This window comes from Perca fluviatilis, chromosome 17, assembly GCF_010015445.1.
Source record: "Perca fluviatilis chromosome 17, GENO_Pfluv_1.0, whole genome shotgun sequence".
NCBI classification, from domain to species: Eukaryota; Metazoa; Chordata; class Actinopteri; order Perciformes; family Percidae; genus Perca; species Perca fluviatilis.
Window position 1 is genome coordinate 17,849,400 of NC_053128.1, and position 26,007 is coordinate 17,875,406.

General features: G+C 40.0%; 2 protein-coding genes across 2 annotated transcripts; one reads left to right on the forward strand and one right to left on the reverse strand.

The window, feature by feature from the left end:
• Positions 1-6,359: 6,359 nt before the first annotated feature.
• Positions 6,360-11,848, reverse strand: stard7 (StAR-related lipid transfer (START) domain containing 7). The gene is made up of 8 exons (XM_039779949.1): positions 10,909-11,848; positions 10,251-10,414; positions 9,975-10,024; positions 9,377-9,487; positions 9,112-9,194; positions 8,914-9,013; positions 8,747-8,831; positions 6,360-8,475 (listed from the first exon to the last, which is right to left on the reverse strand). The coding sequence occupies exons 1-8, from the start codon at positions 11,361-11,363 to the stop codon at positions 8,297-8,299; spliced, it is 1,227 nt and encodes a 408-aa protein (XP_039635883.1). The 5' UTR covers positions 11,364-11,848; the 3' UTR covers positions 6,360-8,296.
• Positions 11,849-14,872: 3,024 nt separating this feature from the next.
• slc20a1b (solute carrier family 20 member 1b) lies at positions 14,873-25,316 on the forward strand. The gene is made up of 10 exons (XM_039779948.1): positions 14,873-15,182; positions 16,311-17,007; positions 17,367-17,507; positions 18,509-18,594; positions 18,888-18,984; positions 22,295-22,414; positions 23,571-23,849; positions 23,981-24,611; positions 24,773-24,958; positions 25,078-25,316. The coding sequence occupies exons 2-10, from the start codon at positions 16,659-16,661 to the stop codon at positions 25,199-25,201; spliced, it is 2,013 nt and encodes a 670-aa protein (XP_039635882.1). The 5' UTR covers positions 14,873-15,182; positions 16,311-16,658; the 3' UTR covers positions 25,202-25,316.
• Positions 25,317-26,007: the final 691 nt, after the last annotated feature.

The following is a 26,007-nucleotide window of genomic DNA, read 5'->3' on the forward strand; positions in this document are numbered from 1 at the left end:
CCAAACTCTGTTTCCATTGATCAGTCGAAGAACAGCCAACAGACTGATAGAAACCTAATTTGATTAAGCCACTGTTCCTCAGGCCTGCTGTAAATCTTTTCTTAAAATGTTTAATATTTAAATGTTTGTATCATGCAATAGTTAAGTTTTTAGACTTTTTTTCAGTCGTGTCTGGTAGAGTCGGGCGCGAAGGGCGAGAGGGTGGGGTTTGCCGCAGTTTGTGCGCAGGAAGGGTGTAGCCCTTTTTTCCGCAGTGAGTGTGACCTATGACTTTTTTTTTATTCTGCAGATGTACTTTAATGCATCTGTGTTAAAATTATTTTCTAATCATTGTGTGAACCAATTTGTCTATTTTAACAATCTATCCATGAGCTTGGATCTCCTCCCTCACACTTTGGACTTTTTAGAATCTTGGACTGCAGCTGTGGGATTGTTCTTTAAACTGCAAGAAAATACTTTGATGATAATGTTTCTTATGAGTTTTGATACTTGATGAGTTGGTTGAGGAAAGCAAAAGATATATTCAGTTTCACTGATTTTCTCCCCTTACTTCCATTTACATTTAAACTAAAGCTTTCAAGTTCCTCGGATGCCTTATGTAAAGCCGCATCTCCTCTGAACTGTGTTGTTTTTTTTTGTCTTTGCCCTGGACCCCATTGTGCTTGATCTAACCATGCAGTGAGTCTTCTGTCCATGGTTGTGCCAAGCACCTTGGAGGCTTGCGAGCACTATCGGCCTTCTGTTGTGGACTCCATATTGTTTTTTTAAAACTCAGATTTTAATTTTCAAGTAATTAATGTGCTTGTGCATTTTGAGAATCTAGAAATATATATGAAATTAACTCTAAAATAGGTTAATACAACTTAAATATTCTGGGTAAGTATATGGTATATGGTATTTACAAAAGCTTTGGCTCTAATTTAGTTTTAATAATTCTTATTCCTGTTGTTTTATCTCATGATGTACTTTAAGATGTATGACTATGACCAATAAATATCATCTAAACATCCTGTGTGTTTTATTTGCTTTTAAAAAAAATGTTGAATGAAGGGCAAAATGGATTTTAACAGAGAGAGAGTGGGGCTCAAAGGGTTTATAGCATTCATATAGATAAAACAGTCATTTTCAATATGGCAGATTTGTGGAAACGATCAATTACTGTAAGTGCTCTGCGGCTTTTAACTATGGCTCATAATTTCAGACAGTGGATGTCTTATATTTAAACAATGTGCACTCTGGCAAGACTGCGGACAAATCACTGGTCTGTAAATCAAATCCTGAGACATCCAAGCCCATGGGTTTTAGACGGTTAGTTTATGTTTGTGAAATGATGATTCAATTATATTAGCTTTGTTTCTATACTGTGCTCAGCCACTTATTTTTCAGTCTATGTTGTCTAAATCAAATCACATTTAACCAATAAATTTGAAATGATTAAACCAGACTCGCCCTTTCTTTAAGACTCTTATTTTAATGAATTGAGTCTTCACTAACACTTCATGTGCTGCAGGCATTACATGATAATGTACACTGTAAAATATTGATGTATGACTTTTGAGTTTGAATCACTGTCCGAATGAACGTTACAGCAATAAAGTTCAACAAGAACCTTGTCTTATGTTGTACTGAGTCAGTGCACTCTATCCTGGAGACATATCTATCCATTCATTTGTCATATCCAACATATTTTCAAAAAAAATAAACCCTCCTTTGACTGAGAATTTAAATTTTGGCAGCGGTGTGTGCCAGTTACAATGATAGATTGTCATTGTTGGCTATGCCTTTATTTTATGGGATTGCACTTTCACCATGGATGAGGTGATGTAATTCCTCAATTGCAGCTGCTGTCTTGAATGCAGTTATTTTATTTATGTTTTAAATACAATTTATCAAATGCATTTATTAAAAACAAATAGCAGCAGATACTTAGGCTTAAGTGTTACTTATAACAATACTGATGGCTGTGTTCTATTCAAGTGTCCCAGTAAATTATGACATTGTGAGGCAGCTTGCACAATACCAGGACCCTGAAGCGGAGATAAATGGAATTCAGCAATTCATTATATTATTTACACCTGTACTTTAATTACTGTCATATGTCAAAATGCCCTCCATGAAAAGCCTATTGAAGATTCTTTTGTGAGACTAAGATCGTAAAATCAAAATCATAATGACCAGCAATCAGAGACGCAGACAATATGGCACACATTTCTGTCAGGTGGCGTTGGTAACATTTCCAATATACTATTTTAATTTATAATTTTTTTATCTATAATTTATCTTTACAACCCAACAGCTATAAATAACTTATGGGCTCTGAAAAAGGAGTGAAAAATCAAATGTTCGGGCCTAACTGTTTGATTGGTCGGTTGCCTCGAAGCCCCGCTGTACACTACAGGTGTACGAGCCAGAGCTCAGTGCGCGGCTTGCTGCCGCCCAAATATCTTGAAGTCTGCTGGAAAATGGAGAAGAAAACTCAGAAACATTTGCCACTGCCGCCGTTACCTGCACCCACAGACCCTGCTAAAAAGAAAAGAAAGACGAGCTGAAACAGCAACAACTTAAAGGCTTTACAGATGCAGCAAGAGGACAAACAGGAATAAATATTGGAAACGCTTTTCAGTGATGGAGATAGCTGAAAGAGTTGAAAGAGATGAAAACTGAGGCCATAGTTGTTGTCTTAAAGGTGCCCTGCCACACATATTTCATTACTTTGTGGTAATGTCTGAAGTTCTACCATGGACTCTGTAACATTTTTTGTGGAAAAAATGCCTTGGTTACCTTGTTTCAAGCCATTCTAGCGTGGTATAGAAAGCCTGCAGGAAGACTCAGCTCGATTTCTGCCAGTTCTTATTAATACTCAACAAGCTAAGCAGTTTGAATCTGATTGGCTAACAGCTAGCCAATGATGGCTGTCAGAATCCTTTACCTAGCCCAACTGGGCGAGCTAATGAATAGTAATGAGCTCAGGCAATATGATGTCAGACTGACCAGCTTTTGTAATTGGCCTGATTTCTCTGCTTATTTCTTTTCAGTTGATAGCGCTGACAAAGGAGGTAGCAGTTCATTTTCACATTCACAACATAACACATACACATATGGACCTAACATATAAAAAAAAAATGCAAGTAAAGTAGTTTTGTATGGCAGGGCACCTTTAAATTCTGTTGGACATGTAACGTTAACGTTACGTGTTTTTGTGGGGGATTTGTTGTTTTCAGGAAATGTCTAGCCAACATAGCTTTACATTTATGTAGCTACCATTGTAAGTCATATTAGCCCAATGCTAACGTTAGCTTCCCTGTCGATCAAGGCTACTAGCTAGTAAGCTACACTAGCTAACGTTGTATGTTTACATATTCTTATCTAACAAAACGCTAATTTGTGTAACGTTATATGGTCGCCAGGGTCTGAACCTGAACATGTGTCATTTAAATATTGGCTTTTCACAAATGTGCTGATGCAGGCTCTGCGTTTTCTTTTTGTTATAATTTGGTAGTTATGGCAAGGATAATTCAACGTTGACACCGGGAAACACAAATCGATGAGACCATCTCTCCCTGCTGTGTTAACTATTGTTTCACAGTCTCTCTCTGACCGGTGAGTAACGTTAGGTCTATAGCTTGATGCAGAAGTGAACTGTTCTCTTTGATGGGCAACACATACACAATGAGTTCTATCAGTGATATTGGTAAGGGTGTAACTTTGGTTTGAGAAGTGGGGGTGGGGGGACCTCTGCCAGATTGTTTTCCCTATTTGAATCCCATTTCCTGCATTTCAACATACATTTATAGGGACTATGGTGATACAAAATCTAGGAAATAATTAAGTTGATCATAATCATGCATTCTGCCAGAAAAGAACAGTACAAAAGAATGTATACGAAATAGATGTATTATTGTATAATATAGGGGCTGATCGTCAAGACTTAAGAGAATCATTTTATAAAGTCAAAAATGTTAAAGTGCTCATTATGCTTTTTGTGTGTGAATCAAATTTAAATAATATGAGATTTAATTTCCACTGCAGGCACGCAAACTGATCAGGGTTAAAACAGGTGAGAAGCATATGGTGGACCTCAAACCCTGAGTCTAACATTACACTAGCAGCCAGCTCAACAGGTTTAGACAGAATATATGATTATCCGGAGCTAATTTACTGAATAAACCAACTAACATCTCCTTTCTTTTCATTTGCAACATTTAAGTCATCTGCTGCATTTGCTGGCGTTTCATTTGTAGCCTATTTTTACCAAGTGCGGCAACTGCGGTACCTGCTCATTAGAAGTTTCTATCGTTCACTGAACTATTTTAAGAGTGTGCACATGACGGTCCTGGACACAGGCGTGCGTCCACACAGGCGCATCCACACTCTTCTGCTCATTCGTTGCGAGGACGGCTCGCGGTTAAAAAATAATAAACAAATTTGAAAGTGGGGGGACACAAACGGGATCCTGAAAAGTGTGCGGGGGATAAATTACGCCCTAGTTGGTACTAAATATTTGCGCCAGAGAAATGGTAATGGTTCTGTTGTTCATTGTGGGTGTCTTTCTGAATTCTCTCTCAAGGACAATCACTGCCAGAGTAGTTTGCCACAGCTGATGATACTGCCACATCCAGAGCCAGACCTGTCTGCTAACACGGAAGCCCTGGACAAAGTTTGATTACTAGCCTATATGATATTTAATATTGTTTATATGAAAAATAAACAAGTTTTACACCACGTTGGTTGTAATTATTTTTTGCAACATGTAGGGGGATGATATATAATGTCTTGATAGTTGTGATATCATTAATTGAAAGTAATTTATCTTTTTTTTTATTTGAACAAAATATAAAAACAAAGGGTACTTTGTACAATTAATTCCTCCTAGGAATAAATAAAAAGGGAAACTATGTAAATTGTGTAAATGAAGGAGTTTTGATGAGTTTAATCCCAGTCCTTATCCAAGTTAGACAAAGCCCAGAGGAGATGCAACTTTAAAATCCTGCTAGCTTCTCAACCTTACCAACCCTGCAATGCCTTTCAAGGAATACTATTCAGCAAGCCACTCAAAACAAAACCTACAAGCAGAGTTTGATCAAACAATTTCTTCTTGGACATTTACTAATTTGCAAAACAAAGTTTTTAAATAATTCTGTATTTAAAAAAAAAGTATAATTAAAATGTGATGTTATGCCACACTTTAAAGTAACTACAAGGAACTTTCATTTTGTGTTGATTTTGGCAGCCCTGAGGACAATTATAGTGATAGTGTTTCCATGAGCACCGTCACCTCCTGTAAAGATCTTAATCTGGCCTGCACTGAGACTATTTTTAATACTAATTTTCATAGCATGAGGGAATGCATCTGTTTGTGGGTAAAATTAATAAGTGTAATATGGGGCAGCATGGTTGGCACTGTGGCCTCACAGCAAGAAGGTTCCAGGTTTGAATCCAGGTCGTTCTGGGCCTTTCTGTGTGGAGTTTGTATGTTCTCCCCATGTTTGTGTGGGTTTCCTCTGGGTGCTCTGGTTTCCCCCACCATCAAAAACATGTACTAGGTTCTCCAGCCAGTTCCCTTGATCAAACTTTGTTTCAGCTACCAATGTGAATTCATATTTTTATTTTGACGTAAAACCACATCTCGCAATGTATTTCATAAATAAAATAGACCTTTTACATACTTCACTAGTCTAGTAGGAAGAGGGCCAATTCTGGAGAATATTTTCAAATGCTGTAATTGTTTTCCATCTGTTAATTGACTGGCCAGGGTTGACTTTTTTTTTTTCGTGCTTTATCACTGCCCCTTTTAGCTATATTTTTTGTTCTTCAGTCGTATCCTGCTTCCTTTTAACTTGCTAACTTACTACTCACTGCAAAACTTTGCCTGGGAAAATGTAAACATAGGCTCTTCCAGTCTGATTTCGTTGGGAATCGGATCAGGGGACAGGTATTGAGAATGAATAGCCAATCTTCTTGCTGATGGTCTTGTTTGCTTACGTAGGTCATTTAGAGGCATTAGTATTATATTGAGTGTGCTGCTGATTCTATTCTTCCACAATGAGATGCACAAAGAAACTGGAGGAGCTACTTAACATTAATATGCAGTGTGGATTTGGGACACAGCTAGTTTTTTTGCCAGTAGAGTCTTGTTCCAAGCTGATCGATTGAGCAGACAGTGCTTTCAGTACACTGGAGCCTCTCTGCAGACGGTCACTGACCTTATGCCCAGACAGGGAGTTTAGGCTTTATAGATTATCTCATTAGACTGGACCACATTGGCTGCTTCACACACAAACAATGCTAATCACCCTTTTCTCTAACCAAGACAAGGTCAAAACCAAGAATGCTCTGCAATGAAAAGCTTAACACAAAGATACACATGAGGATATTTATTTGATCTGATGAGTCGATCTTCGATTTCAAACAAATCTTGAAATCACAGGATGCACAAGCTTATATTCACACAATCATTTCTCTGTTCCTAAAGTAATTCTCGTGTGTTAACCAATAACAAATGTTACTGCCTGCAGGAAAAAAAAATAAAAAACTGTATGAAAACTTTGACTACCGCAGGTGGCACGCAGGTGTCTACAAATGACAGAGCATCAACAGTTACATTCGCAAACAGAACATTAGCAAACTTTGCATGTTTAATTGAGAGCTCTTTAAAAAGTCTGTTTTGTCCAATCACAAGAGAGAGAAAAAAAAAATAATAAAAAAAAAAACACTTTAAAAACATCCGTTTGCCACATCTTACACTTTGTTCCATTAATCCAATAGCTGGAAATACTTCACTACAGAATAGAATTATACATGGTGACACACTGGGGATATGTTAATATTTGACACTCATACAGGTGGGACCTCCTTGACAAAAACACCACTGTACTGCTTTATCTTGAGGTACTGCAGCTGAGTCAATCTGATGTAGAACAAATTGCATTACATTTTAGTACAAGGAGAGGTTTTTAAACAATTGAATTTCAAGATATCTGTGCCAGATTGTTAGGCTGTAAACAGTGTACTTTATTATTAGGTAAGGTTTTATTCCACTAAATGTGACTCTTTGTACAGTCATAACAACCCCTGCAAACGGTTCACTACAAAAGCAACAAGGATGATTTGAAAGGATTAATTATATGGAGTGTGAGTAAGACTCCCATTAATATCAAAACCTGCAGAATGCGGGAAAAACATGTTAAATAATGTGGCAAAAGTAAGTGCTCCAAAGATCTCTTAAAAAGGGGAATTTGTTCATTAAAATGTCTTGTAGGGTTTACTTGCTAGGGAAACTAAACTGTACCACATCAGTACCATTGTATGAGAGGATTTATGCGGTTGTTATAAGACACTATGCCCCTAACGCTGAAGGACTGGTTTATCTTCAGAAGGCAGTTTTGTCAATGCTGGCAGTTTCAAACAGACACGGTGAGATGAACAACGTGAAACCTCAACTGTGCTGACAGCAAAACAATGCCATACCCAAAACACAAAGACCTAATTCCATGGAAAAATGTCCCAATAATCATCGGTGGGTGCATAATAATAATAATAAATAATCATTATTTAAATTCTTTAATCCATCCAATCCAGTCTTGTGAAGATCACTCATGCTGCAAGAAAACAGGAAACCAGTTGCTTTAAAGCCATGAAACATGGTGGCAAGTATTCCCGGCAGAGGCCTCTATTCTTCATAGTCAGTCCAGAAATCTTGGCCATAGTTTAAGTTTCAGTGATAATGTCCATCAGAAGTCAGTCACCGTTCTGTCCAATACTGCACAACCATTTCCACAACATCTCACTGAAATCACACCAGACACTAATACAGTAATTTGGCTGCATGCAGTGCAGTCTGCACAACCTTTAAAGTCAAATCTTGTCAAACAATAGAATGTTAAAACAGGGGGGTACATTTTTTTTTGGCTCAATCTTACCAACAGTTCTAAGACAAACATTACACCAAAGGAGTCAAACCAAAAAAAATAAAAAATGCCACGGCGTATTGGCAGCTAAGCAAATATAGTGCCAATGCCGGCAGTCTAGATGAAAATTTCTATGGCGGTGTTTCTTTTCCTTTTCCAAAGGACAGAAATGCTGTCAACAATACAGTCCATTGTTGTTGTGACATCTTATCGACAACCAATATAACCATATCTACAGATGGACATACTGTATATTAGTCTTTAATGTAGGTTGCAACTTCCATTTGCAGTTCATGCAATCTACCCAGAAAGTTAGTGCTGGAGGGTTTGATTGAGGTTCAAGTGAGAGTGAAAACACACCAACATAACTCCTGGTCCAAATGTCCATCTCAAGCGTAGATCGGTCCAGGACCACCTGTGTGTGGCTTTTCTTCACTGAGGCGCTCCTGGCTTGGCTGGCGGTTGGTGTTGCTGGATTTAATGACAGCGGTGTAGTCAAAGATACCCACTTCCAAGTTCTTGGCCCTCAAGGCAGCCGCATGCAGCTTCTCCAGAAAATCAGGCATACCTGGCAGGTGCAAAGGGAGCGCATCCTTATTATCAGGGTAGAATACCCAAACTCAGTTGGAAAACACGAAATGTAAAAAAGGGAAGAAAAATAAATAAATAAATAAATAAAGCTAAACATTTGCAGGTTCCAAGTGGGAGGATCTCAAGTGTGCAGATTTTCTGCTCAACATCATTGTAAATGGAATATGGACAAATGAAGTAAAAAAATCATTGTAAAAATAATCATTACATGCAGACCCAATACGTTCCAATAAGTGAAAAGACCTCACCACTCGAAACCATCCAGTTCACACAGTAACGGGGAAAGACAGTCTGAGGGTCGTCGCTATAGGTCAGCAGGTAATCAAATCCATTCTGTAACACACAAGTCAAACTCAGTGGCTACAAAACACAGGAACCTAAATGCAAGTTAAGTAATTTGTCTAGCAACACAAACCTCATCAAAGGACTTGTGAGGGCGGATGACCATTTTTGACTGGTACGAATGGACTCTCACAAATTGATTAGTCTCTGGGACTCTGGGATGCTCCACGGCTCTATACAGCAGAATTACAGATATACAAGTTACTCATTTACTAATGTATCCAAAACTAAACCATATTTCACTCAAGAGACATTATTGTTGAAGTCTCACCTGGAAACCAGGACCATCAGGTTGTTTTCTACGTCAACATCATAGCGGCGCACATATACATAGTCCCTTGAGTACAAGGGATACTGTGGGGGGGTGGGGGTGGGGGAGGTTAAACAAGATTAAATAACAGCTGATAAAGATATAGTGAAACTTGGCTAGTAGTTGCTCTTAACCACAAAAGCCAAGGTCAATCATACTTTGCTTGTATAACACAACAACAAAGTGGCCTCCTCCCTTTAGGCATAATAGCAAAACAGAAACTCACAGGAAAGTGTGTAGCCCAATGCACAACTTCAGAGCCTGTACCGACATCTCGGTCCACCACCTCAAGCTTGATTACCAGCGCATCCCACTTCTTTCTGTACTCCGTATCCAACTAGGGGAAAGGGGAAAGCATAAGTCACGGATGAGGTGCTTAATATAGCACAAAGAGAGGGTTACAGTTGCAACACAGTTGAGTGTTTGCACTGAACACATGCAGCTGAAACGTTGGTTGTGCAAAAGCAGCTGGGTGATGGAAATGCCCAACAAGCTGCCATAAATATACTATAAACACAATCAATGAAAAAATGAAACATGAAAATCCCACTGCCAAATCAAATTACTACAACAGTTGGATCAGCTTGCATAATGATTTCATTTCAGTAATAAAGATTTCCAATGGTTTAACAGTCAGACATCAGGAGTGAGGTGATTGCTGCACACCCAAAACCCTGATCAGGAATTATAAGTGCCGCTCTCTCCCCACTTTTTAGGTTTCTTATTGTAAGCCAGTACCTCCGTAGAATAAGTTATCCTTTTCACTTAATTTTTCATTAACTGAGACCACCATATTCCTAGTAGCACATTTGAGAAGTTTGTACCTGAACATTGAAGAACTGCCTTGGGGTGACATCGTTGTAGGAGCCCAACACTGCAAGGCAAGGTAGCTTTATTTGTATAGCACATTTCAGCAACAAGGCACTTCAAAGTGCTTCACATAAAAAATTAAAAAAATAGTTAAACAGAAATAAAAGGACACAGACTCATCTCAGACAAAATCATACCAATATCACTACACCCAAAGTCCCAGGAAAAACTCAAAGCACAAACAGAACTCCGAGACCTGGTTACACATGTAAGATTGTGAGTTGGCTGACCTCTGTATTCATAGAGGTGACTGTTGGGTATAGGTCTCTTCCACACTCTGAAGCCTTCTTTCTCCATCACAACTTCCCAGCCAAGTTCAAGGTGCCCAGCCACTGTCCCTGAAGCGGCGTTTAGACATTTTACAGCACCCAGCGCCTGTAGTTCAAGTCCACACCTTTAAATGGATGCAAACCAGACAGGTGGTTTAGCATACTGTACAGCTGACATTACAAATTATACTCACATTATTATTAAATGCTGCATTGCAAACCAAAATGGAAGGACAACTATGTGAAATGTTTTAGTAAAGTGTTGAGCTCCCAGAACAGCCTCAATGATCCTTTGCATAGATTCTACAGGTCTCGGTTACTCTAGAGGGATGAAAACTATTCTCCAAAAGGATTATTCCCTCATTTGGGGTTCTGATGATGATGGCTTTCTACATGCTAGTCCAAGATCTCCTGTAAGTGTTCAACTGGGTTGAAATCTGGTGAATGTGAAGACCATAGCATATAATTCACATCATATTTATGCTCATCATGCCATTGAGTAACTCTATACAAAAACTTCTCCATTTGTCATGGCTCCATTAATTTATTCAGATTTTCCTGATGTAATTTATCAGAGCACAAAAGCATCCATATGGGAGTTTAAAGATAGATAGCAAACCTGTGAATTTCCTCATCGTGAATCTTCTCATTCTCCCACATGAATATACCAGCCAGGGCCGCGACAAGTTTCCCATTGGGGGCATGCTTGCTCTGAAATCTACGCCATATGTTACCGACCAGGGTCCACCTGGTCCGCTCGGAGTACAGGTTGGAGTAAAGCTCGCCGATCTGGCAAGCACGCCGGAGTCTCTGTCCGGTCACAAAGCTGCAGTGGTCCGCAAATATGGAGAGCAAGCCCTTCCTCTTTCGGCCAGATCCCGCGGCCTCACTGGCACCGACACCTGCCCTCTGAAGCCAGGACAACAGCAGGCCCATGCTCCTGCCCAGTAACGGGACCCTCTCAAGCTTTCCTTTGCCCTCCTCGACAGTCCGCTTGAATGACCCACTGCTTTGAAGCCTCATTGTATTTACACCGATCTCGCAGATCGGACGACGGGGAACGGAGTGAAACATGACAGCTGTGACCGTAACGCAAGTTCTCAAAGACAAAATAAATGTCAACAAAGTGCAGTAGCTAACCTTAGCTAACGAACTCCGTGGCTAAAGCTGATGGTCTGCGGAGATGCAACATGCATTACCTTTATAAAGATGATAATTTTACTCCGGTTGTAACGTTAGTTAGCGAGGTGTTTACGAGCACGCGTCATGTAACGTTACCGTTAGCTTTAGCTAGCTAACGTTATCTGTCAATTGCTTACTAGCTAGCAGCCTACGACACACAACCACACCCAACACCGCCGCACTTCTTTCTGAATCGAAACTCTAATGACGGCACTGTAAATTGTATCGTCTAATGTTACTGTAATCTCCAACACAACTGTCTACCTGTAAACGGTCTCTTTCCTGGACAGCCACACGTTTTTCAAACTCTAGCAAATGCATTTGACCTCCTCTTCCTACAGTCTCCGTACACACCCACTCGGAAATCCAGCCTTAAAAACTGTAAAGCGGGCGTTCATTGGACGTTTGTTGTTCTAGGGCAATTCTGATTGGTCCCAGTGGGAGCCTGTCTTAAATTTAGCTGCTCGGGCACCAGCATGTGCGCTTGTTCAGCTTTACATTTGTACCAAAGCTACCCACTTTCCAGTTTCTTCGATGGGATCAGATATTGCACTCCAAGTGCTCAGGTTAGCTCCTCTAGTTTGGGATGAGAAGGTATTTTTCAAACCGTCCACGCTCATTCTCTACAGAAAACACATAATGAGGAGAGAAAGTCGGTGTTGCCTTCCAACGTTGTTGTTGAAACCTTGGTTCAAATTCAAAGCAAAAGGTTATCATTTTTATAACCTCTTTGCTCAAAGTCACAACCTCTTGATTTAGCACACAGTAAAGAATAGGTGTGGAACAATTTATGAGTTTGTTTCTAAAATTTTCAGCTTAACCATATTTTATACATAATAACAATAATGACAAGTTAGTGAACATGAAGTAAAGTGATGAACATAATGTCAAAATAGTAACTGTAGGCCTACATTGTATTAAAGATAATAAAATAATAAATACAAAATAATAAGCTGAGCAAGGGGCTATAATTTTTTTTTATTCAGACATAAGTGTAGGCATATAGTTTCCCTACCTGGGCACTACCTTTTATAGCGTACTTGGTTGAGCATAGAAAGTTAATTTTTTGAAAGAAAACTCATGTAGTGCTTTCCATATTAGCGGAGGATTTCTTATGATGATAACATACCAGAATTCAATATTTTTTCTTCTTCTATTGATTAGCCTACTTCTGGATAGTTTTGGAATAGAGAAAATCCATATTTATGGATTTGGAGCTTGCCAGTAATGCATAATTTGTATGAATGGTATGGTCAAGGAAACTAAAAAGGTTTTTCTGGCTCATTTATACAGCAAAGCCAAAACACAGTTGTTGTGCTCATTCTTTTACTCTATGTCTTCAGTTTAGTAACATGCCAAAGACACAGCTGTGGATTTGGGTTTGTGCTGCCTCAGCCAGATTTATTCTGAACCTTCAACAGTGGAGTTAGAAAACTATAATAAAAGAGTAATTTTGTTTTGTTTTTACAATGGAATCGTCATTAGCCTATAAAAAATAAAGAGCAATTTTCACAGTAGAATCGTCATAGAAAAATATATAGGCAGAGAAAGAAATCTTAGTAGCCTACGCCAGATGGCACTGTTTAACCATTCAGAGAACAAGAAGTGTTGCCATATATCAGTCTGATACAAGCTGAACTGTTTGTTCAAAATTAAAAAAAATACACAAATCAAACTCAAAAAAAAATTACTACATCAGAGAGAGTTTGGCTAATATATTGTTTAAGAGGTAGGCTACTGGGTGCACTGCCCTCAACAAGGCTCTAGTCTTTTAGGTTCCCCAGGACTCAATGGAAGCAACAGTGTTATGGGTTTTCTCTTTGTCTAACCCTTTCATTCAGCCATTCATTCAATTATCTTGTGCAGTGTGCACTGTCAAAAGTCTATAAACAAAATAGGAAATAGGTAATTCATTAACCTATATATTAACACATTGTTTTTACTACATGGTCATTACATTGAAGAAGTGGGTGTAACAATAGGTTACATTGTTTTATTTTCAATCATGTGTCTTGCTCAAGGCTGAATGACTTCAGTAGCCTATCAAGACCATGAGACAAGATGTTTTTAAAATAACCTCGTGCAAACACAGCATGTGCCTTATTTATCTAGTTTTTGTTATCTCTAAAACAAACAAATCCACAGTTCTGCTCTAAGTAGGTATATATAGGCCTATGCATTAAGGGAAATGGTTATCAGAATCAGTTTTAATGGCTTACAGTGAATTTGACTCTAGCTTTTTGTTGCACTCACTTACACTGGAATACTAGGCTACACGTTAAAAACAAGAACAACAAAGCTGAACAATCCCATCAGTTGTCCTTTCTGTGAGTTTGCCATTTCACCGTTACGTAAAAGAATAAGTAGCAATTATTTTTGAGTAGCCTATTAGGTTTTAGGTTTATGTTTGTTCAGGACTATATGAAGCTAGAAAAACAAACATCAGTAAACTCTTCGAATTCCGAGTTCTTTTATGACATTTACAGTTCCACTAATCGTTCGAGTAACTTTTGTGGTTACTGGCAAGGGAGTAAAGGAGGCGTATTATTAGTCTGAGTAACTCATGATAAAAACGGTAACTCCCCGATTATGAAAAAGATGTAGGCTAATCGCCACTCCTTCCTTTGTGAAATGCTGCCTTCATGTGCCAGGACAATAATCGTAAATACAACGGTAGCCGACCCTAAACATTGCCCAATGGATTGAGAACGAGAAAGTTTTCCATAATCCTCAAAATAAATGACGTCAAATAATAAGAGACAATGGTGGGAGTGAGGTCGTAATAAAATAATAATTAAATATGCTGTTATTACAGCATTATCCCATGTAGGCTTAATAAATAGCCTGTAGCCTATGTAGTGTGTTTTGTAAATTATGTTTATCGTTGCTGTCATGCAAACACGTTTTGGCCAAACATATTTTGCTATGCTTATTGAGCACTTCTTCGTTTTAACATATCACGTCTCTCTTGAACACAATAAACATCAAAGGAAACGACTTTTGTTAGAGGGTGAATGTTATCATGTCCGGTCGGATGCACTTGAATGAATGACAAGTCTTCTGTAGCCTAATGCATAATGCAGTCAACATCACCACCACCCGTGTTTTCCTGGATTGTTTTGACGGGACATTTTCCGTAGTTAGGAAAGAGGTTACTAGGGGTGATTGTGTTTTTTTGTGACAGCTAGGCTGCAGAAATCGATAGATTAACGGCTATTTTAGTATGTACTAAAGTAGTGATGTGATGTGTTAAATAAAGTTGAAAACGAAGAGTGGAATTTTCCGACGAAGTTGTACATCCATTCACTGAACGCGTGACGTGGGTAAAAAAAAAAAAAGTCTGGCTGACAGCTGGGTGGTGTGGGGCGGGGCTTTACGAAGGGTGTATCCAATAAAAAAAAGAAACCCCTGTTCCGTTTAACCGGCACGAGCAAGTTCTACACATGCGGCTGCGAGGCTCTCATTCAAACTGAGACAGTTCTGGATTTGGAGTTATATCACATCGAATCAAATAGTCGTAAATAACTTGTGACGTGGTCACTTTATTTTTTAACGTAAGGTATCTTTTTTGAAGGGGATCGATTTCCAAATCAGTTTAATTTTTTCATTGTCCCGCGCGCGCTATCGTAAAGATACATTTTGTGCGCGCGCTAATTAGCTTACTGGCTAGCATCGCTTTATTTTTCACAGGACTGACAACTGCAACGTGTGGTAAGTTTTATAATTTACACTTTGTATCAGAATACCTCTGTTTTATTTACTGAACGCCTTAACAAAAATCACTATTCGATGATAATGTAAAGCTAACGTTAGCCGGAAATAAACCATTGTGCTATGTATTCACTAGCTACTTACAGAGATATCTAGCTAGCGTTTTGTTCACCACTTATCTAGCTATGATTTGAGTGAACCGGTTGCTGTTAACGTTATATTTAGTAGCTAATATATAAGCGAAGGCAGAGACCTGTCTAACGTTAGCTACGTTATTGCTACGTTACTGTCGGTTGAACGCAATGAAAACTGTATTTTAACAGTATTGACCATCTGTCGTGCTATTTTTTTTTTTTTTTATTGACATGCCAAGTGTATGCTCAATTGGCATGTTATTAAAAATTAGCACGACACACACACCGGCGACTGCCCACGGTCAGTCGTAGGTGGTTTGTGTTCCTTAAACTGAGTCACATCCGGTTGCATCCCCTTTTACAAAACGCACGTGAGAGACGATTTAAACTGCGTATAATACGCACATTAGCTATTATAGCTAATATAACTACACATTAAATAACTTAAAGACGTAATGTCTAGTCTATCGGTCGAGCTGTTTCTGTTTGATTGTGTGAAGTGGTATGAACAGATGGCGCTCGTGTTCAGGGCTGTGTTCTATGAATGGATGACGACACGTGTGCAAAGATTCTAATGTCGTTACGAGATCCTTATCTCGTAACATTTGTGGTCCGCAGTGCTAAACAAAAACGGCAATAAACCGTTATACAGCTAAACTGTCTGGGTGATATTAGAGGACGTTGGTGTATTATAACCTTCGGTTTCTTCCTGCGACATTCACGAAAATGGCTTCCTATTGGTTTCACGAAAGGCGGCTAATAGACCCACCTTCCCGTCCAAGCGTTTCCTACTAGCTTTTTCACCTTTTTACGTTATCTTTCGTTTTTAAAGATGCTGATTTATCAGTTTTAAACTCTCTGATCTCCATGCATTTCCTCCAGTGTTGTCAATGTCTTTTCTCTAGCTATGCGTTTCATGACCTTCCACATGAAGGTGGAATGGGAAGAAACTGTTTAAATTAAAGCAGGCCTTTTCTGTCTTTTGTCTTTTCAGGATGTACCTCTGCTCATCTGCAGTTACAGTTGCACAATGGCAGTCTGTTTAATATCTCAGCACCAAAGGAACAGCAACATAGCTAGTATAATTACAGGATAGCAATAGGCCCACACTATACCTCTTAATTGTTTTATGGTCAGTACCGGGTAAATGCATTACAAGTTTGCACTGCTAAATCTCAGAAATCCTGTTTAAAACAGGCAGGCCTAAATAAGTTAATTATTTATTTAACCATTTACCTCTTTCCTAGTTGCTGTTTATAAGTAGCATTATATAAATAGCTTCGACAGACCTTAATTCCCTTTTTTTTTAAATTGTGAAGCAATTTCTCTATAGTCTGCAATCATGGTTTCAACAACTGCAACTGCAATAATATTGGCTAGCACAATGGCAATAGCAACCCAGACTCCTCTTACAGAGTACATGTGGCTGCTGATTATTGGCTTCATCATCGCCTTTGTCTTAGCCTTTTCCGTGGGTGCCAATGATGTTGCTAACTCATTTGGCACAGCCGTGGGCTCTGGAGTGGTCACCTTGCGACAGGCATGCATTCTGGCTACGGTGTTTGAGACTCTTGGCTCTGTACTCCTTGGGGCCAAAGTGAGTGATACCATCCGCAATGGTATCATCGACAACAGCATGTACAATGGCTCTGAGCACGTGTTGATGGCTGGATACACCAGTGCCATGTTTGGTGAGTATCTGCAGCTTATCTTGCATGTAGTTAAACCTGCGTTCATTGAACCCTGTGTATAGAACTTGGTGGCACGTAGGGCCTGGTACTGTTTGGTTCTTACAACTCGAAAATCTAATTTCAAACCAACACCTGGGAATAGGGCTTTGTTTGGGAAATTTCTGAATCGGATTGCCAAAAAAAAAATTGATATGAAATTACTATAAACAAAATGTTTTCTAATTTTGCTAGTTTCTACTGTATGCAAACTGTATTAGGTTTCCTTTTTGCTGATATTAAAAATTGTCTGAAAAGGTATGAGGAAGCTGAAACGAGGTCTACGTCTCGGCTGATGTGATTTAATTTATCTATTCTCATAGGTTCTGCTGTGTGGCAGCTGGCTGCCTCCTTCCTTAAGCTACCCATCTCTGGAACACACTGCATTGTTGGTGCAACTATCGGCTTCTCGCTGGTTGCCAGAGGCCAGCAGGGAGTCATGTGGTACAAAATCCTCAGTATCGGTAAATCAGACACTCTAATCAGCTGACCTAGAAATGTCTTCAGTGTTTGGTAGGAATGCATCGATGACTATATTAATGTAATGGCAGGGCGTGATTGGTAATGCAGTGTTATCCTAATAAATCAGCCAGTGTTGTGTCTGTGTTGAGGACCTTCAATACTCAGTTCAACAATGCAATATTTATTTATGTATGGCTGTTGCCGATTCAGAGCTCAATTCACAACACATAAAATATGGAATGTGTGTGATTCCAGTAGTCACTTATGTTTTGGAATATTTGGCTGGACTGTCAAGGTAGGGAAGGCAGGACTTTTGATAAGCTCTTTATGCATGCCCGAGAACATTAGGCAATTATAGTCAAAGTTTTACCGGATATACAGAAGTACTAATTTCACAAGTTGTTTCTCACATTTGTTGCATTAGATGTGGGATTCAGGTCTATGTTCCTCTACGGAAAGCCCAACTCTGATGTTAACCACACTGCCCTTTTTGTAAAAACAACATAACTGAATCAGAAATAATACAATTTTAATGCCATTCAGTTATGGAAAGGGCCTGAAATGTTATACCAAGGAACCCTAATTACTGAACGATGAAAACAATCCATCTTTCCTGTCAATGGGACATGTAGCTATGTTGCCAAACTAGCCAAAGAATCCATCTTTGCCCGCTTATCTGGGGTCGGGTCGCGGGGGCAGCAGATCTAGCAGGGGACCCCCGAACTTCCCTTTCCCGAGCCAAAGAATGTCCCTTTTTATCAGGGAAATGATTATAGTAATTTAAATAGTTAAAATTGGCAACTGGCATAAAAGACAGAAGCTGAGATGAGATTTCCTGTTTGTGATATGTCAGGATTGTTTCCCAACAGGATTTGTATTTCCAAAAAAAAATACTTTTAAGGAAGTTTTTTATTAATTTTTTTATTTTTTTGTGTGTGACATAACTGTCACATATAACATTTCCACTAAATTGCAATGCTCATATTATTTCTTTAATTTGCAGTTGCTTCCTGGTTCCTGAGCCCCCTTTTGTCTGGAATAATGTCAGCCATTGTTTTCTACTTTGTGCGCATGTTCATCTTACACAAGGTAAGCTGGCTGTTATCAAATTGTAGATAGTCTGTGTTTTTGTGAGTGAGACCGGAAACTTCCGGAGTGATATGTTTTAGGTCAGTTTCAACACCGTACTATACCACTGCCAAAATGAAATCGAGGAACTGTTTGTTACATGATGAGAATCGGGCAATTGTTTTCTGAAGCAGTTCCTTATCCACATCATACAGTGAGATTCAAATTACTGTAACCTGACAGCAAAATGGGACAGTTCTGTTCATACAGTGGAATGTGTTTTTCTGACTTGGTGCTCTGTTTTGTCCCTGTAGAAAGACCCTGTTCCTAATGGATTGAGGGCCCTGCCTGTCTTCTATGCCATGACTATGGGAATTAACCTGTTCTCTATCATGTTCACTGGAGCTCCGAGTGAGTATCATTGTTTCAGTCATTTTGCTTTGCATGCCTGACCACAGCCTAAAATAAACCACTCCCTCAGACAGCCGGATGCCCACACACATATTCCAGACTCAACCAGACTGTTGACCATTTTTACAGAAGCTGTGTTTATTTAACTTGTTTTTTGGGGCTCTCTTGCTTGTGGTTCTATGTGGGTCATAGCTGGAATGAAGTTTTAAAGCGGAGCACAACAGGGAGATGGAAATAAGATTTCACTTGACTCTTGACGTCACTGTCTGCTCTTCAGACGTGAAGGAGGAAAAGAGAAGTAAAGAGGGTGTTGGAAATGGTTATAGTTGTCTACTGCTAGTAGTTGTATTGCCGTTTTTAGAATTTGTCCAGTAATGCTCTGAATGCTTGTTGGCTTTTCGTCCTCAGAAACTTTTCATTAAATGAGCAATTTTTGCTCCTTTTTGTTTTCTTCTCTCTACAGGGCCTAACAGTTCAAGATGTTAGCTGGCCTGGGTCATTAAATGGCTGCTACAGGCCAGAGTTTGACCAGATATGGTGCACTGGTGTGTGCATGCATATCAGCAGCACACTCAAAGAGAGGAGATCACTTGCAGTTCCAGCATAGCCCATATCCCTGCTTAGTCAGGCACATTCTGTACAGTTGTGACGTTCCTCACACCTCGACACACTGTACATGGGGACCTGTACTTGGGTACCTCACATAAAAAAGGTGCGAGGTTGCATTTCAGACACATTTACAAAACCCACTGCATCCTCCTTAAATTGTCCCCACTCACACACAGAGATCTCACTGGTAAAGCATCAAGACCACAGTGGAGTTTAATATTGAGTTAATTGATTCCTGCATGATGGTGATAGTAATAATAATAAGACAAAGCATGAATCCCAGCTAATTCAGTATCCATCCATTTTACAGTATTTTGTTTTTCATCATCCAAAGTCAGACCTCGCTTGTCATCCCTTATTCTGGCCGAGTTTTGGATAGTGTACTACACTGGCACACATGACAACAGCTGACCTATGCACTCTAATGCAGCAGTGATATCTGAACCCAACTGAGTACAGTATGTTTGGTTCCCTGTTTTAGATCTTATCATAGTGGTGCGATTGGACACCAGGCATCCCACAGCACATTCCTATACTCAATATATACACTAGTGCCAGAGACCTCAAGTCAGCATGTGCATGCAATTTAGGCCAAAGAATTTGAGGGTCAGCTGTCGTTTGCAGATGAGGCTTAGTGTGACTTGGGTTCTTCACACCTTATAAATCACTTAGGTGCTGTCACTCCACTGCATCCCCATGCATTGCAAAATATAAATCTACCACATAAACAGAATTAAGATATAATGCCTAGCCTATTAAAATGTTACACACCTTGTCACCTGGATATTGCTTTCTAAGTCAGTATAAAATCATTTTCTACTCTTCGTGGTATCTCGCAGATACTGTTCCTAACATCAGCTGTATTGGCCCTGAATTCAGTCTGTTCAGAGAAAAGCCTGTCTCAATGAATGCGTGGATACGAATTTTCTGCCTGGGTTACCCACTTAAAAACACACCCGGTAGCGTTGGTTGCTTTGGGGACACCAAACTATTGGCAACATAAAACGGATAAACACATCTTAGTATACATGACTTGTTTTAACCTGAGCCATGGACTTGAAACAAAATCCTAGGCGTCTTGGGTGTTATTGTCATTTCTCACAATAGGTACTTATTGTGAGAAATGAACGTTGGACTTACAGGTCCCTTCAGTGCTGAGACTTAATGCAGCTGTCCCTTAATTCTAATACTCTTGCTGCATCTGCTTCTAGAGAAAAGTGAGGACAAATAACCAAAGGTTCCTTGCCAAGTGAGTCATAAACTGCCACTCATTGTAATTTGGGTTCGTGGCGAGATGTACATATGGTAACAAAACAACAAGCCATGTTATTGGGTGATGTAGTTCATGGGATACAGAGGTTTATGGGAGGGGTTTGGAATGCAGCCGTGGTTAGTCAATTTCCTGTGCAGTCCCTTCATCCCACTGCATGGCTGTGGTATAAACTCATCCCTTTTGTGTGCGAGTGTTTATCAGACAGACCTAGACTAGCTTTTAAATTCTTTCTTTTATATTTTGAAAGAAGGTGCCTACAAACAAGTCACCGTGACAAAGAATACTGAGAATAGTGTCACGACCCGGCGTTTTTTTTTTTTTTTTTTGGTCCCTACTTTTCATTTAGAGCACAGTGATATCTAGTTACATCACACCTGTTACTGGATGTCCCACTACATGTGAGCCACAGCGGTTACAGAGCCTCCTTGTGGTTTTCCCACTTCCCCAGTGCATCCCCAGTTTCCAGCTTCCATTGCATAACTAAATAAACATCAGTTAGGTGCTCTGCAGTCTCATGCTGCAGTGTGACTCAGTGGAGAGAGTGCACTGTGGACTGGACTCGAGACGGTTATCGCTTAGCCTTGGCCCTAGTTTTCTTTTGTTTATCTTAAGCCCCAGTTCCAAACTAGTGGAAGTGTTTTTTTGTTTTTTAATTATGCATGGCCATGGTCCTCTCATCAGAGGTGGTGGTGTTGGAATTTCCAGCAGCTCTTGTTTTAGTTTTCTCCTAACTACGCTGCTGACTTGCATCTTCTCTGTATGACCAAGATGACTGCTTCCCCTGGGGAAATTTAAATGGTTGCTTTCTGCCAGCATATGCTGCATTATATCTACTTCTGCTGCACCAGCTTTGCTGCAGTCTTGGCAAGAGGGTGTCCTTATAGCTACAGCTCCAGTGAATGACCCTCCCCACCCCTTTCTTTCCCTCCTTAAGTAATGTCACCTTTTTAGGAACTCATTGTCCATGTGCAGTGTTGGCAGGGCATTTTAGTGTCATGGTGACATTTTTTGGGTGTTGCATAACTGTTCACATCCAGGGGTACACATATTTCCATGTTTAACTAGTATGTGACACAGTGCAGTCATGCTTGTGACAACTAGAGCCAAAAGATGACACGTGTAGTCAATCTCATTGAAGTTATTGCCATTTCCCTTTTTAGTTACTTTTCATTCATTGGTGCCATTCACGTTTTTAAATAAGAATGCAAGTTCCTCCTAACCTGACCTCATGTTGACTTACTAAAATACTATGTTTAACTTTTTTACATATTTTTATGAAATTGCTCAGTTGTAAGTTTGCTGTTTCAGACCACTTTTTTTGTTGTCCACTAAAAGGTAGCACTCGCTGCCTTGTTTTTTAAAACTGCCTTTCTCTATTCTCCTTTTGTGTTTGTCTGATTGTGTCCTTGGCACCTGATGATCCGTCAGTGCTGGGATTCGACAAGATCCCTTGGTGGGGCACCCTGCTCATCTCATTGGGCTTCTCTGTGCTGACCGCCATTGTGGTCTGGTTTATTGTCTGCCCTCGCCTCAAGAAGAAGATTGAAAGTAAGTCACCTTTTTGTTTTTCATTTTTTGGCAACCTGCTGATTCAGCTGACCACTGAAATTATGGTTTTTCTCGCCGCCACTGGACAAGCGAGGGATTTAGCGTTGCACCTGTAACCTCAACCTATTCACACTGAGGTCTCCTATTAATCCAGCAAATGGAGCTTTGGGATATTTTGTCATAATGGAGTCGCTCTAATGAAAATCATCTGAAAATATTGTCACCAGTTTTTGTTCTATAATCCTGGATTAAAGTTTAAAAAAAAAAAAAACCAAGGGCCATCTGCATTTACACACCATTGGTGTGGTTTTGATGATGCAGGGGAACACCATTCATTTTCCCCATGTAGTTTACCATTGGGTTTCAATAGAACCTTTTGCAAAATGTATAAATTCAATACTAATGTTCAAAAATGTCTTTTCTCTAATTGTAGCCATATTAATAAACCATTTAGTGTCAGAGAAAAATGTCTTCAATTTGAATTGTGATTATTGATTTTACAGAACCTGTCAAGTGTCTCTTCTAGTAACAGAAACCACAGGTTTATCTAAGGGAGCATGATCTGTCTAGATCAGCCTCCAGAGTCAAGCAGCCTAATCGGGTCATAGTGATCCACTAATTGGTCTTTACCTTGACTAAACAAAAATAAACCTAGGTGGACTTAAGGTGTTGACCTAGCCTTTGCAGTGCATGTGTGGGTGGCTTGATGGTGACTGCTTCAGGTCTGGCCTTGACCAGTTTAAATGATACAATGTGGCCAACTGGTCAGAATACTCCTATGATTATGTCATAGAAAATATTGGAATTATCTGAGTCACTTAAAAACCACAAACAAATGGTATGTGAGTCACAGGTTGTTAGAAGTCTTACTGTCTTTTTATAAGTTAAGCTGCTAGCGTAGTGTAATTATGTTCCTTGCAAGATCATAATCTGATCCTGTGAACTCAGGGGCTCACTTTTGAACACGGGTAACGTTGCATTTATAGGACATTTGTGTTATTTTTATTTTATTTTATTTTTTAACTCTAGTTATGCAATTAAGACTCCTACAGCTCTGTTTGAAAGGAAACACGTTTGGCTGGTACTTCTCTGCTATACAGGGTATATGTTTGGACATGGCCCAAGCAATATCTCACTCCACCTTCTCCCCTAATAGGAGATATGAAGTCTTCCAGCCCCTCTGAGAGCCCCCTGATGGAGAAGAGGGAGCTGAGAGAGGCCCAATGTCCAATCTTGAAACAGACTGCCAAGGAGACTACGCCTACCACCCTAGATGTCAATCAAAGTCCCTCTGCTCAGCCCCAGGCTGCCCCTGAGGAGCGCAGGGTGGCGTTTGACATTGGAGATTCTGACGATGTTGACAATAATAAGGAACGCAAGGTGGCGTTTAACATCGGAGACTCTGACGACACAGAAGACAGCGACGCAAATGGTGGTAAGTATGCCAAGAAAACAACATTGTTAAAACCTATGTAATTAGAATTATGTAGATTTAATGGTATGTAATTTAACTTTCCTTCTTATGCTTCATAATGAAAAAAAAAAATGTTTTACCCCTCTCTGCAGTCCCCAAACAGGTTCAATCAAACGGTCAGGTCAACAACCAGCTGGTCCAGCACAGCAATGGCTCCACAAATTCAGCCAATCAGGTCCAGTTCAACAACCAGGTCCAGTTCAACAACAGGCCAGCACAGGCTCCAAGTAACGGTTACAGCCAGTACCACACAGTCCACAAGGACTCCGGTCTCTACAAGGACCTTCTGCACAAGCTCCACCTGGCCAAGGTTGGTGACTGCATGGGCGAGGGGGGTGACCGACCTATCCGACGCAACAACAGCTACACCTCCTACACCATGGCAATCATCGGCATGCACGGAGACTACAAGCATAAAGAAGGGGACTACCGTGCCTACGAGGAATGCGACAAGGGCGCAGGGCCAGGGGGTCCGGACAAGAAGCGTGTGCGTATGGACAGTTACACTAGCTACTGCAATGCTGTGGCAGAGCACACAACTCCTGAAGCTCTGGGAGAAGGTGATGTGACACTAGAAATGACAAAGGAGGATGCAGCTGGCAGCCAAAGCTCTCTGGATGATGGGCTTGAGGCAGACAAGCCAGAAGTCTCCACTCTCTTCCAGTTCCTCCAAATTCTCACCGCCTGCTTTGGATCCTTTGCCCATGGAGGAAACGACGTTAGGTATGCAGATTCCTTCATGATGGTCGTGTTTTTATCAGGCTGATAAATTGAACTTTTGTTTCTCTGGCATGTTGTAGCTCACACGTTACTTATCAAGGATCAACAAAAGTCTGAATCTTTTGACCCCTGTTACATAATTAATTTCATTCTTTCCTCTGTAGTAATGCTATTGGACCGTTGGTAGCTCTGTGGCTGGTGTACACAACCAGCCAAGTGATTTCAGAGGAACCCACACCCATTTGGCTGCTGCTGTACGGTGGCGTGGGCATCTGCGCTGGACTCTGGGTGTGGGGTCGCCGAGTGATCCAGACTATGGGCAAGGACCTTACCCCCATCACCCCCTCAAGGTATAGACTCCACAGACCTGATTCTCCTTAGTCACGAAACCACATCCTCCTCAGACATTACCAGTCTTTAAATTTAGCAAGCATGCTCAGACTTAAGTGTTGTTTTTATTTCCTGGCAGTGGTTTCAGCATCGAACTGGCCTCAGCCCTGACTGTCGTGGTAGCCTCTAACATTGGCCTGCCTGTCTCCACCACCCACTGCAAGGTAAGCTGGTCAAACACTGTGGTCTGGGAACCAGACTGAGACACGGGAAGGAGTATTTAGTGTAAGGGAGGGTACAGTAAACAGGAACCTAGTCTGTGAGACGGTCCAAATGTGGAGCAACTTTCTCCCCAATAAAATTTTTACATTTTAGGTATGCAGAGATATTCTGAAGTCATAAATTTCAAAATGATGGAAGTTTATCACTGCATGCTGTCTGTTGGCAGATCAGTGCCCGTAGGGCTTCTTTAGTTTTCTTTTGTATTTTTTTTTTTGGAGGGAAAAACTTTAAAGCACCAGGAGAAAAGGCGTAAAGTTGGACGGCCAAAATCTATCGCTTACCTCAAGCCAACAACTTTGGGGGAAAAAAAAAAAAGGAAATGTTTGAAGGACTTGTGATATGGGCCTTTGGTTCTTGGCTGCATCATTTTCAACCTAGAATTTGCTGTTTGTTCCATTTGGGCCGCATTACTTCCAGTGGGAAGTTTGCATTTCTTTGTTCTGACTTGCTTTTTCATATCTCATCATTCTGTAACGAGTTAATCTAAAAGCACCATCTGCTTTTTTTTTTCTAATACTCATTCTTCCATTTTCTTTTTTTACTTTAAAATGATGTGTATATACAACGATGTTTTCATTTTGTTTTACACGTTAGAAAGAAATGAGCAATTGCAATGCAGTATAAGCCTTTGCAGATGTAACTCCAGTCATAACACATGCTGAAAGTAACGTAGATGCAAAATCAGTATTTCTTTTTTTTTTTTTTTTTTTAGGTGAAAAACATTCACAGCACTGCAGTGTTGTCTTTCTGACACACAATTATCTGAATAGTTTACTATGGTAGAAGC